At 39.4% G+C, this 14033-nt stretch overlaps 1 protein-coding gene across 1 annotated transcript; it reads left to right on the top strand.

Moving 5' to 3' along the window:
• Positions 1-1790: 1790 nt before the first annotated feature.
• pkd2 (polycystic kidney disease 2) lies at positions 1791-14021 on the top strand. The gene is made up of 15 exons (XM_034086599.1): positions 1791-2723; positions 3568-3681; positions 4359-4492; positions 5327-5577; positions 5674-5898; positions 6463-6691; positions 7756-7926; positions 8566-8747; positions 8833-8953; positions 9039-9137; positions 11163-11284; positions 11403-11520; positions 11628-11791; positions 12252-12399; positions 13106-14021. Exons 1-15 carry the CDS (start codon positions 2300-2302, stop codon positions 13307-13309), a joined length of 2706 nt encoding a protein of 901 aa, XP_033942490.1. The 5' UTR covers positions 1791-2299; the 3' UTR covers positions 13310-14021.
• Positions 14022-14033: the final 12 nt, after the last annotated feature.

Genomic DNA, 14033 nt, shown 5'->3' with positions numbered 1-14033 from the left:
GGATGGATAGATAGATGGATGGATGGATGGATAGATAGATAGATATAGATAGATGGATGGATAGATAGATGGATGGATGGATAGATCGATGGATGGATAGATAGATAGATAGATAGATAGATAGATAGATAGATAGATAGATAGATAGACGGAGAGACGTATGGATGGATGGATGGATAGATATATAGATATATAGATAGATACTTTAACAATCCCAATTTGGGAAATTCTTTAAAATATTTAACTAAATTAAACTACTGGCCTTTTATTGCTTTCACATATGCTTATGTATATACATGTACACAGAGTAAAGACTGCAATATTTTACTCAGAAAAAAAGTTGGAGTAAAACAGTATCAAAACATAAATGCAAAGAGTGGCATGGTGAAATAAGGACAAGCTGTACCCAACTAAAGAAAATAGGACCTTATGTCACCTCATGATCATTGCAGCTGCAGAGACTTGTTGTTTGAGTGAATGTCAGACATTAGTTATTCATAAAGCGAAAAATAACCTTTCTTTATCAAACTGTCCCTCAAAACAATGAATATGACTCATTAATTGGATCTGCTTGAAGTCTAAAAATGCATCCAATGAAAATAATTAATCCGAATAACAGTTATCAGTCTTCTATCTATACAGCAGTCACCGTTGGGGGTCAGCCATGAAGCATCACCTGCTGCCCAATTGCTTTGTTTGATATGCCAAACATTTGTGACGAACAAGAATTGTGCTTTGATGGATAGTACATTTAACAACTTGGAGGCATAGTTCATGAGGTTTTTAGTAGTCTTGTCACTGGTTTATAATAATCAAGCTTTTACAAGTCTGGATGTTTAGTGCCACCAAGTGGTCAAACAAGTGTTGTGTCTGATACTGTGGATCAACAGGACCATTCATGCTTGAGTTTGGTAACGAAGTAAGGTATTATCACCACTTCCAATGAAATACAATGACATTTTGGAGAAATATAAAATAAGCCTATGTCAGTTTGTGTTTTTGATGCTCTGAAGAGTAAAATTATGGGGGGAAACAGTGTTTTCTGTGATAGCACTTTAAATAACTAAAGGTAATTTACACTTTGAGGGTGAGTTTAGAGAAATCTATAGAAACTGCTTAATTAAAAGATTGTTTACTGGTGGTTGTGACCTTCCTTTTCTAAACATTATAGTTAGCGAATCAGACTCCCTCTTTCTATGGGCTATTTGCTTTTAATGTCAAGTTACAAGCAAATAACCTGCAGCATTAATGATTTATTCAGAAAGAAAACTCTAACAGCCCCATGCTTTGTTGCTCTAAAGAAATTGACTCTTTGAACACCAAGCTAACTAGGAATTTGTGGTTTTATATCTCAAACTCCTGTCCAACCTTTTAAAAAATTACTTTTAAACAGTTTCAATTTCCCCATCTGTTGTGTTGTCATGGCAACCGCTGACCCAAACATACAGATATTATGTAACACTGACGTGTATATTCATCTAAATACGGTACTTAACATATTTTAAAAAACAAATCAAAGGCTAATTTGTTGTTAAAAACTATAACAAAAATATACTATGTCAACACGATGGGAAGCTGCATTCTGATCTTTACAAATCAACAAAAACAAACACATCTCTTTATAAAGTGAACATTAAAACAGTTCATTTAAGAAAACACAATATAAATGGAGCAAAAACATATGTAATATCATTTTACACAGAGGTGTTTTCCATCCTTTTCTGCGACGCCATGACTTCTAATGTAATCTGAGTCCCGGACAAATGGGAATTAGTTTTTTTAGGGGAACAGTTCAGTTCAGGAACAAGATGGCTGTCCTGGGGCAAGAAAAGTGTCTTTCTTCTTCCACATAAACACGGCATCTTAATGCAGCCACCAGTGTCATGTAAATAGCTTATTAGCAACAACTTAAATAGCTTATTAGGGAACAACTTTAAACGCATTAAAGGCATCGCTGTATTAAGGAAGACATCGTTTTTTGAGACGGAATTGAAGATCGGAAAGTTTTCTTAACGGTTTGTTGAGAGTGAAAACTAACTTACTACATTAACACAAGCTATATACGGAGCATGATACCGCTATTAAAACGTCTTGATTTTGATTTGTAAACACCGTGTAACTTTAATGTAGTTATTTAGGGAGTTATTGGACACACTTTTCTAATCAGATTTGTTGTTTTTAGGCGTTTTTAGGTGGTACGGTTAGCCGAAATGCTTGAGCCGTTATAACATTCTACAGTGTTTAGCGTAACTTTTGCAGATGCCCCGCAGTAGATAGAAAACAAATAGCTAACTGGACCATGAGTTCATCCCGAGTCAGACCACAGCAGCTGCCGCAGAGCCAGACTGCCAAGGTGCCGCACAAACTAGACTCAGGCGAGGGGATAGAGATGGAAAACATCCAGCATCAAGACCTGGGTCTCGGGGGAGTCGTAGGCACCCCGTCCCCCCCTTCCAGACAAGCCTGGAGCCGCGACAACCCTGGGTTTGAGCCCGAAGAGGAGATCATGGCAGCCGACTGGCCTCCAGCGAGTCCCGGGAGGAGGTCGGTGTCCACGGCCTCCAGCAGCAGCTGCAGCAGCGGCCTGGGCAGCTTCCCCGGAGCGGGCAGCAGCACCCACATCACCCGGGGAGGACTCTACCCGACCCCGACTGTGGATGCCCGGCAGCAGGACAGGCATCTCCACCGCGGCTATTTGAAGCAGATACTACAAAAGATCAGAAGTTAGTCACCCACTTTGTCAGAGGTGGAAGAAGACGTACTCAGATCTTGTTATAAAGTAGAATGAAGTAGAAGAGTGTAGAATACCCTGTTACAAGTAAACGTCCAGTATTGACATTTATATACAGTAAAAGTACTCAATATGCAGATTGACCCATTTCAGAATGATATATATTATATGTTTTTGATTAGAAATATTGTTGCATTAAAGTGTTATCACAGCTTGTAAAGGTGCATCTAACATAAACGTGTATACTGAAGGGTAGATGGTGAATTTACTCCAGGTGTAACTAAAGTATTATTGAAGTGTTGGTTATATTTCAAATCATTAGGCCAATTCTGCAACGTAACTAAAGGTATAAAATGAATGTGGTGGAGAAAAAGTACACTACACTCTAAATTGTAGTTACACCTACACTTAGTTACTTTACACCACTGCTCTTTGTAAACTTCCTAGAATAGTTCAGCAATTATCTAGCTATAAGCTACTCTAGCATACTAAAGTTTAAATGCTACTATGTATGAAAAATAAATCATATTAAATAAAGCACTCAAAGTCCAGGCTAAAAAGTGCTCCATACATAGCAAAAAGGTAAACATTTATAATAAATAGACATTTATAATCTAATAAAAAAAAACTCTTTATAGAGTCACTGAAGAAGAGATTGTTCTATATCTTTGCTCTAAAATTAATATTTTCAAAACCCCTAGTCTAGGGTTTGTGCTCTTTCTAACTCAATAGCTTAGTCTAAGGGAGAAACATACAGATATTTTTAATGCATTATTTATGTAATAATATCTATTGTACACATGCTGACATTTGAATTGCTGTTTTTGTCTTTGCAGTTCTGTGGGGCACAGAGCTGATGGAGGACAGTGACAGCAGTCGAGAGCGGTACCTCAGGAACGTACTGAGGGAGATGGTCACATACATCGCATTCCTCATCACTGTTTGTATCTGTAAGTAAACACTCAAGAATACTGAAATGATAGTTGATCCAAGTGACTCATAGAAAGCACTTAAAATGTGGCACAAAATACGCAGGCCGTGGCACTTTTCTGGTAGCTGAAAAGTTATTTTCCAAGCTCACATTGTATGCTTAATGGTTTTGGCAGCTGAAAATGAATCCGTGACACCAGACAGGGGGTTACAGCTACAGCACACATTTGATGGCCACATTTTCTGATGGTAAAAAGATCATTGGAATCACATTTAAAATACATATGATGAGAAAACTTGTGGTAAAGTTTCTCTACTCTCTTTTTGCTGCAGTGAAATAAGTGTGGTTTAAGGGTGGATCAGGAAATTATTTCCTGGCAGACTGGATTGAGGGATATTCTGCCAGGCAAAGCTCGACATTATAAGCAGTTTCCAGAGCTGGTGCCTGAAAACTGAACGCTGAATGCTACTAGGAATAGTGCTGTGTAGTGAAACTAAATACAATTCAACCCAATACTGACTTCTTGTTGTTTTCATCATTCTTTGCATTGTTTAACTAGATTTACAGAGCAAACGTACACCAACAACATTAACTACTTGTGATTCTACCGTTGTATGACTGCATTTCACCAACAGCTTGTTATGAAGCAAGTGCTAACAGGAATATCAGTTTTAATACAGTTTTTTTGCTCTGCAGTGACTTATGGGATGGTGAGTGCCAATATGTACTACTATACCAAAGTCATGTCTCAGCTGTTCCTGGACACACCGCTGTCTGCCGGGGACCCTTCCTCTTTTAGAAGCCTCTCAACCATGGAGGATTTCTGGAAGGTAAAACGCACATTTAATTAATGTTCAGCTTTGTAAGCTAAGTTTCTCATCCTTAATTTTGACTGGCGGAGGGGAGAATGGTGTCTATATTCTCATGTAACTTGCAGCAAGAAAGTCATTAAGTTAATTTTCCAAAACGTCAAACTACACGTAGCCTTCAGAGCTTAGTTGCGCCATAATGTATAGTAAAGGCCATGCAAAAGAGTACATTGGTGCTTTTCATCTGAGCACACATGGTCACAGTTGTAGTTCCACTTCCTTAGAAATACATTTCAGTGTAAATACATACCAGAAGTAAAACAAGGTAGGAAATATTGCTCTAACATAGAAAAAAGTGCAGTGTCTATAACAAAAGATTATAGCAAAATCATATTATCACAGCAAGTTAAAGCTATGTATAACACATTTTTGTTGCTTGATATCTAACAATACACTTTTCAATGAGTACTGTAAAATATATTAATACTATTATTAATTTTGGGTGGTAGACAAAGACCAGTTTTGCAATCAAAATAAATAACCAACAGGGTTCAGGTACAGGTTCAGGTTATTTATTTGTACCCGTAGGTAGATTCTGTTTGCAGAGAAAAAGACAAGGGTTCCATCCTGACACAAAAAACAAACACAAACAACAGACACATCTCTAATAAAGGACTAGTAAAAGTACAAGTATACCCTGCTCAACCAAATCTCAAAATATTTTAAAAACATTTTAAGAAGAAAAACACTAGTACAAACATGGACATTCAAAATTCACAATTAAATAAATAAATATAGGGTTTTCTAATTTCTGGCCTCTCCTGTGTTGTAAACTTGGCTCTCCTACCCTTACAGTTCACAGAGGGACCTTTCCTCAAAGGCATGTACTGGGAGGTGTGGTACAACAACAAGAGCCTGCCAGAGAATCAGAGTCTCATCTACTATGAGAACCTGCTCCTCGGGGTGCCACGGCTCCGACAGGTTAAAGTCCGCAACGAGTCCTGCTCCGTCCACGAAGATCTGAGAGGCGAGATTCAGGACTGCTACAACATGTACACCCCGTCCAACGAGGACACGGCCTCCTTTGGCCCCAAGAATGGAACTGCGTGAGTCCATGCTTTTCAGGGTCTGATTACCAGTTTGAATGGGACTGAAGCTGTATTAACAAATGTCTACAATATCTTCTTTATTTTGTCTCCTAGGTGGATGTATACAGCAGAGAGTGAGATGGCTGGCAGTGGTTATTGGGGCCAGATATCTAAATATGGAGCTGGAGGATACTACCAAGACCTGTCCCGAACGAGAGAGGAGTCAGCAACCCAACTGCAGTTCCTCAAAGACCATCTGTGGCTGGACCGAGGCACCAGAGCCGTGTTCCTCGACTTCTCCGTCTACAACGGGAACATTAACCTGTTCTGCATCGCCAGGTGAGAATCACTGATCAGTACAATGACAGACCAATGGCATCTGGTTGGAATGGAATGCAACAAATGTATGCATTGATGAAACATTGTTTAACCTGATTGTCCATCCAACTTTAGTTTTTTTCCAACCTTAATAATAATACTACTAAAGGTTCAACTTTTCTGAAATTGCTGCTATAAATGTGCAGATGAAACATTTGAAAGAGTTTCCTCCTTATTACTCCTCAATCAATTGTTGTTTTTTGACTTATTCTACGGTTAATCTTTTTAAATAAATTGATAAATGCATGACAATTGTTCATGAAAATTCCCTTAAACCCAATGTAACATCTTTTACAAAACGTTTTTTAAACTTCTGATAGTCAATTAGTCAAAGGAAGTGATCGGTTATTTTAGTCAATTAATGACTTAAATGATTCTTTGATAATCAAAATAGCTGTCAACAACAAAAAAGTTACAATCTGTATGTAAATAATATTTTACTCTTACAATAAAATAAAATAAACGTTATATGTGCTTTATTTAGATTGATCTATATAGTGTAAAAGTATCATTGTATGAACACAGGTTGCTGGTGGAGTTCCCTGCGACAGGTGGGGTGCTGACCTCCTGGCAGTTCCAGACTGTGCGTCTGATCCGATACGTGTCCAGCTGGGACTACTTTGTGGGTCTGTGTGAGGTGGCTTTCTGCATATTCATCCTCTACTACGTGGTGGAGGAAGTGCTGGAGATACACATCCACCGCCTGCATTACTTCAAGAACCTGTGGAACTGTCTCGATGTGCTCATTGTCGTGGTGTGTATCAATAGTATTTGGGATTACTAAATGTATTTAAGAGTTGAAGTATTTCGCATTGAAATGTATAAAAACGACCAGACCGGGCTCCCCATGAAGCTCACCTTATAGAGCAGGTGCCCTATAACTTAGGCTAAATACTTCAGTGCCTTTCGTTCCTTCTCTCCCTCTTTACTGTCTATCGCAGGGCTATTCAATTAGTTTGGAACGGGGGCCGGTTGATGAAAATGATCCAAAGCAAGTGGCCGGGAAAAAGATGGCTTGAAATATGAGCAGTCATATTAAGAGCTTCAGATACAGTAAATACTACAACAGCATAGTGGAGTGCATATATTGTGTTTAATTAAATCAAACAACATAGCCCCAAGGCCTTTATAGATCTAAATGGCAAGTTCAGAACTCAGTAGGTCGACATGTGAAGCTAATTTAACCATCAACATCATTTGATTTAATTTAGGTGAAATTATCTAATCATTCACGCAGAGATGCAATAAATGACAGTTTGTCACTACAGTAGCTAGTAGGTGGGTTCGAAACCCGAGCCCGCCGAAGTGTTCAGGCAATGTCTTCCCCTCTATCTCTCAATGTAATAAATAAATAAATAATAAATATCATCCCGGGGCCGGATTTGGCCCGCGGGCCGCCAATTGAATAGCCCTGGTCTATCGTTTTTCCTTGTTTATTCCATATTTTTACATTACACTTTCTAGAATTTGGTGGTTTTTAAATAATTAATTGAGGATTTTAGTCATTGGACGCCTGGATCTTAAGTTATTAGAGAAAAACAGTTGAGCAAACATTAGTGGCAACTCTGTTCATAGCCGTTTCGGGACGTTTGTGCTGTATTCGAGAAACACAGATTTTTTATTGAAAACTTGCTTAAATCAGTGTTTTAAATTTCGTTTTAATAACCCAGTTTTTTTGTTTCTGAGAGGAAACCTCGGCAGATAATTTATCTCCTGGTTAAAACATGCCTGAATGAACAATGAAGGTATCCTAACCAGGAGAAGCTGATCGCAGAAAATTGACCGAGTTTTTTCTTTCTCCGTCTGCTCTTTTTTCAGTTGAGTGTTGTCGCCATCATCATGAACGTAACGCGAACAGCCATGGTGGGCGACCGGATGAAAGGCCTGCTGGAGAATCACTCCGCTCACCCGAGCTTTGAGGCTCTGGCCACCCTGCAGGTCCAGTTCAACAACGTGGCTGCAGTCATCGTCTTCTTCTCATGGGTCAAGGTAGACATTCTTAATGTTGATCCATAATTGCTCCAGAGACAGAACAGTGCAGAGGTTTTCATTTGGTTTTTTTCAGCTGAGGACTCATTTGACGTTGCCTTTGTTTCAAACTTCTGTTATCCTCGATATGTTAAAGATCGCTCAGTGAAATGTATTACAATGATAGTAGAATATAATACATCAAATCCAATAATATGAATTATATCCGAATAGAATACGTATTGAACATCAATTTAATAAACTGCAACTAACAAAGTATCAGGCTACATTTTAAAGTGCTTTTAAGAGCGAGCGCGCACGCACACGCACGCACGCACACACACACACACACACACAAATTAAGTGTCAAGTGTTTCACTTTTAGTGCATAAAAAGGTAAATAAAACACAGAATTTGATCATGGTATTTCAAATAGTAAAATGTGTCTGATATATATTTATGATGTATAAACAATTTTAGATGTAAAAATCTAAATGTAATTGGTCGCTCGTTTTGTAAAAGAAAGAAAATTAAAACCTAAACAAATTACTTAACCGGAAATTTTTAACAGACCCCACTTTGAGGATCAGTGCCAGAGTGGAACATAAAAACCCAACTACTATACGGTCGACTAATGCTAATATTTTCTCATCCTCTCAGCTCTTTAAGTTCATCAACTTCAACAAGACCATGAGCCAGCTGTCGGGCACCATGTCGCGCTGTGCCAAGGACCTGGTGGGCTTCGCCATCATGTTCTTCATCATCTTCCTGGCCTACGCTCAGCTGGCATACCTGGTGTTTGGAACACAAGTCAACGATTTCAGCACTTTCCAGGCCAGCATGTATGTCTTTCAAAGCACAGTGCGCACATGTAGCAGTACCCGTCATGTTCCCTGATGAATGAATGTGTTGTCTCTGTTTTTGTAGATTTACTCAGTTCCGCATCATCTTGAGGGACTTCGAGTTCTCAGAAATAGAGGAGTCGAACCCCGTGCTCGGACCGATCTACTTTACAACCTTTGTCTTCTTCATTGTCTTTATTCTCATGGTGAGTAGAGTGTCCTGTGGTTGTTTGCATACAGTACTCCCCCTCCCTGACACAATAACACCTTTCCCATTCTCTCTCCATACAGAACATGTTCCTGGCCATCATCAATGACACCTACTCTGAGGTGAAGGCCGACATGTCCCAGCAGAGGTCTGAGATGGAAATGACAGATCTCATTAAGAAGGTATTGAGCTACGTGGAATATTCATTTTGTCCGGTCAGATTCAATCCATTGAATCAACAGAAGCCACCACCATGGCAATAAGATCCAGAGCCCACTCCAAATATTGCTATTTCTGGGGTCTGGTTGTTTCTTCTTACCGATACAGATATTGGAAAACATGTAATAGAAAATATATTAGAACAAATAAAGAATATTAGAACATGTCAGTGTTTTTTCCCGGGAAAGGTGGCAGTGGAGTTGTTTTCTCCAACCCTCAGATGCATAAGTGCGTCTTTTTTGACCCGGTGAGGTGGTTTTCTTGAAGTATCTTTGTAATTACATTTTTTTATCATTTTATATTCCAGCTTTTCCTCCAGAAACATGTTTTGGATATCATGCCATTCACATTTTTAATTTACATTTTAAGAAATTGTAGTTTTTGTATTACTACCCCATGACCCGCATGCATTTTCTATGGCATCCTATGGTAACCTTTGATTCTTATCACCTGTGGCTGTCAGGAATACATTCACTGTAGACCACACAGACTACATCACAAGTGACACCTCTCAGGAAGATTGTTTTACACAGCAAGATCTGATACCTGTCAGTATAATAATAATAATATTACTAACAATAATACATTATATTTGTATAGGGCTTTTCAACGACTCAAAATCGCTTTACAATATAAGGGAAGGTTAGGGTGGGGGGGTATAGGACTATCAAACTTGATCAACCGGCATGGATTGATGGGGGTGGGCTATGAGTAGACAAGAGGAGAAGAGATTAGTTTTGAGAAGGGACTGGAATACTGTGAGGGTCTCAGAATAGCGGATATCTTTGCATCAATATGTTCAAAACGTTTTTTTCAAAATGTAATTTTTTTTCCTAAAATTATAAATAGTGAAAAATGTAATGTAAAATATTTCTAGTGTGAACCCAAAACAAAGTGATTTATTTTAACAAAAATGGCATAAAAACACATTATTCTAATACGGGTCCATTTTGACCCACTTATGGAAGAGTGTAGGGTCCAGTCACTCGTGCATCTCAGGGTTAAGCCTGGAACATTTCATAAAAATGTCTGTGTCAATCAACGTCTAAATTGTAATTGGTTTTTTTCCGGAAGCAGTTTATAAAAGCTCATAAACTAAAACTGAAATAGAGATACAGCAGTTTTTTTATTTAGTTTTTCATTTTAACCAATCAGTTAAATCTTAGTTTTCTTAAAGGATATCGTTTTATTTTTTTTCTTCAGTATTCAGTTTACAGCAAAAATATTTACTCCTTTTATTCCTAAAAGTTTTATTTTACATTTATAACTCTGATGAGAGTGCTTTCATCTTGATAACAGGGACAGCAGTTTACTTTTGCAGAAGTAAACTGCGGTTTAAGGTTGTGTATTACCTTAAACCACGTGTCAAACTCAAGGCCCGGGGGCCAAATCAGGCCCGTGGTGGATTTAATTTCGGCCCGCAGGATAATTTCGAATTACTATTAGATCTGGCCCGCCGGTATATTGCACGCACACCTTCACTCAACCCTGAGGGTCTCCTCCGCTCAGAGCCTGAGCCCAAACATTGATGAACTTGCACCCAAGATGTGATGCCAAGTATCTGGCTTGAACTAGCATCAGAGCAGCACACTGAGTTTCAATGTTTCCTTCTGCACTTTGTTTCTTGAGACAACAGGGCATGTTTGGTTTTTTTCTTTGAGTGGAATTGTTTTTTTGAAGCTGTTGTTGGCCTGTGGAAAAATGTAATCATAAGAAATGACTCTGCAGATAGAGCCATAAGAAATGAATGCAACTGATTATTTAATGTTGTTTTTATAGGCAATAACTTAAGCTTAGTCAGTTCCAGGTTTAATATGTGCAATAAGTTCATTTCAATAAGTTCTGCAATAAACATTGAACCAGTCCGGCCCTCAACTAGTACCAATTTTTTCATTTTGGCCCACTGTGTATTTGAGTTTGACACCCCTGCCTTAAACTCTAGATGATTTGTTCAGGTCAGTCCTAATGTATGTATTCTTCTCCCTCAGGGTTGTAACAAAGCTTTGATGAAGTTGAGACTGAAGAAGACGGCAGTAGACGACATCTCTGACAGTTTGCGTCAGGCCGGGGGAAAACTCAACTTCGATGAACTGCGCCAGGATCTGAAAGGGTGAGAGAGACTGCTAAAACCTCTTGTGATGTCAATTCAATGTTTGATTTATCGTTTTGTACCCTTACATTTGTATGCCAAATCTTCTGAGTGTCTTCCTATTTCTTTCTTGTCTCAGGAAGGGCCACACAGACGCAGAGATTCAGGCCATCTTTGCCAAGTACGATCACGATGGAGACCAGGAGCTGACGGAGAACGAACACCAGCAGATGAGAGACGACCTGGAGAAAGAGAGAGTGAGTGACCATGCCTACAGAAACACAAAAACAAAACACCCTCTGCATGCACGTGTTAGTTTACTCTCGGCCTGCAGATGTTCAGTGTGTCTCTGCTCGCTCGCCAGGAAGACTTGGATCTGGAACGCAATTCGCTGACGAGAGCCACCAGTGGGCGGAGCTTCCCTCGCACTCAGGACGACTCGGAGGAAGACGATGACGAGGACAGCGGCCACAGCTCGCGACGCCGCGGCAGCAGCTCCGGGGGGGTCTCCTACGAAGAGTTTCAAGTGTATGGAGCTTTTATCATCATTGTTGTACTGTAACTTCAAAACTCTACAATAGCCAAATCTTCAAACAACTTAAATATACAAGAACGAAATTAACTTCTTAATAGAAAAAAGTAAAAATGATCTGAGATTAAAGTCACAAAATGTACCGAGGACAATCAGGAAATAAACCGGGGTTTTTACGTCATGAATACATAAAGATCAATCTGCAAGGTAAGATCACCGTTATCACAACATAGTGATTATTGTTTAACTACAAGGACCCTTTCATGCCGACATAGTTGATCATTAAATACAAGTTGAACTAATCACTGATTAATAATAGAAATGTATGGCAGACTCATTATCATACCTTAAAAATGTACATACATACTGTATTCAAGTTGTTCAGACTAATCAGAATGACTGTAGTAAGTAATGTAGTAAAGTAAGACATGTTAATCTGGGCTGTGTGTTCCTCAGGCTGGTGCGGCGTGTGGACCGGATGGAGCACTCCATCGGCAGCATCGTGTCAAAGATCGACGCCGTGATCGTGAAGCTGGAAACGATGGAGAGAGCGAAACTCAAACGCAGAGACGTGCTGAGCCGACTGCTGGACGGAGTCATGGAGGTGAGGAGCTGCAGAGATAAATAATAATAATATACTTTATTTATATAGCATTACATTACATGTTACTTGTTAGACGCTTTTATCCAAAGCGACTTACATACTCAATACTGTGGGCAATCCCCACAGGAGCAATTTGGGGTGAAGTGTCTCAGGGACACAACGGCATGCTGACTGCAGTGGGGTTTGAACCTGTGACCCCCTGATCCCAACACCAACGCACTAGACAACTGCGCCACAAGCCCCCCAGAGCACCTTTCATGCTTGACGCAGCCCAAAGTGCTTTACATAGTATGACAAAAAAAATGACAACAAGTGAGGAACATAATCAAAATATGTAAAAACAATAAAACATGAACAGTGATACTGCAAAAAATGATAAGCCAAGTTTAAAAGATTTACTAATTTACTTTTAAAAATTCCAATTGAAGTTGCTGTTCTAAGATCAAATGAGAGGCTGTTCCACAGTTTGGGGAACAATCAGTGTGTCTGACGGAAACCTCTGTACATCTCAAATCAAAAGGCTATACGGATTTATGAATTATGTTTCAATAATAAAGACGCTGGAGAGAAATGGAAATTCTGTCCCGCAGCTAACTTGTGTGCAGATTGACAGCAACCAGATTAGAACAGTGCTTGTTGTCAGATTTCCTGCGGCAGGCAGTTTCTTGTGTGCATGTAAACAAACCGTGTTGTGTCTCTGTGTCAGGACGAGCGTCTGAGCCGGGACACAGACGTCCACAGGGAGCAGATGGAGCGGCTGGTGAGGGAGGAGCTGGAGCGCTGGGAGTCTGACGACGTGGTGTCTCAGGCCAGCCACGCTCAGCCCGCCACCCCCAGCGGCCCCCGCCCCCCATCCTCACTCTCCACCGACGGCCTTGACACCAGCACCAACGCGAGCGGCCATGTGTGAGAAGCCAGCCTGATGGAAGGAAGAAAAACACTCCTCTGGAAACTCTCCTGCACAAGCAACCAAGACATTTCCTCACATATTACAAAGGAGGTGACAAAATCAAAAATGCACTGAAAGTGAGTGAGGTCCTCCTGTGAGACATCTTAAAGTATTCACTAAAGCTAATATTAAGTATTACTTAAACAGGATGATGAAGGGAAACGTGGAAATATGTGAAAGAGGTTCAATAGTGAAGGATTTACAGTACAGTGTTACATTGCAGTAAATATTATACCGCAGCCTGCCAGCATGCTCAGATGTACTCAGAATACGCAGCGTATGATTTTAGTATCACATGAGAAATATGCTCACCTGCTTTTGATTGCTGTATCCACACATCTTAGCATTTACACAAATACCAAAAAATCGCGCTAATTCTTTTTTCATCGTTTTAATACACAGTAGGTACAAGTGTGGCACGTTCTGTCATATTTACTCATCCTCTGTACAGCAATTAAGCTTCAAAGTTAATAGCTTATCATCACTTTATGATACATATTGTAACTTAAAACAAACTTCGATTTGGAGTGCATTTAGTGTTCATGGGAAACCCATGCATTTATTATTGTTTTTCTCTGTGCCTTACTTTTTTTTTTACAATCTATTTCTTTTTTTACAATCTATTTCTTTTTTTAATCTATTATAATGCCAATAAAGTGTTATTAAAATACTGGATACTGTTTAA

This window comes from Pseudochaenichthys georgianus, chromosome 1, assembly GCF_902827115.2.
Source record: "Pseudochaenichthys georgianus chromosome 1, fPseGeo1.2, whole genome shotgun sequence".
Classification (NCBI taxonomy): domain Eukaryota; kingdom Metazoa; phylum Chordata; class Actinopteri; order Perciformes; family Channichthyidae; genus Pseudochaenichthys; species Pseudochaenichthys georgianus.
The sequence above is the reverse complement of the archived record's forward strand: the minus strand, read 5'-3'. Positions and strand labels throughout refer to the sequence as shown.

Coding starts and splice junctions, on each gene's coding strand:
- pkd2 (XM_034086599.1), top strand. CDS start 2,300: ATGAGTTCATCCCGAGTCAGACCACAGCAGCTGCCGCAGAGCCAGACT. Junction 7,927..8,565: donor TCTTCTTCTCATGGGTCAAG/GTAGACATTCTT, acceptor TCATCCTCTCAG/CTCTTTAAGTTCATCAACTT. Junction 12,400..13,105: donor TGCTGGACGGAGTCATGGAG/GTGAGGAGCTGC, acceptor TCTCTGTGTCAG/GACGAGCGTCTGAGCCGGGA.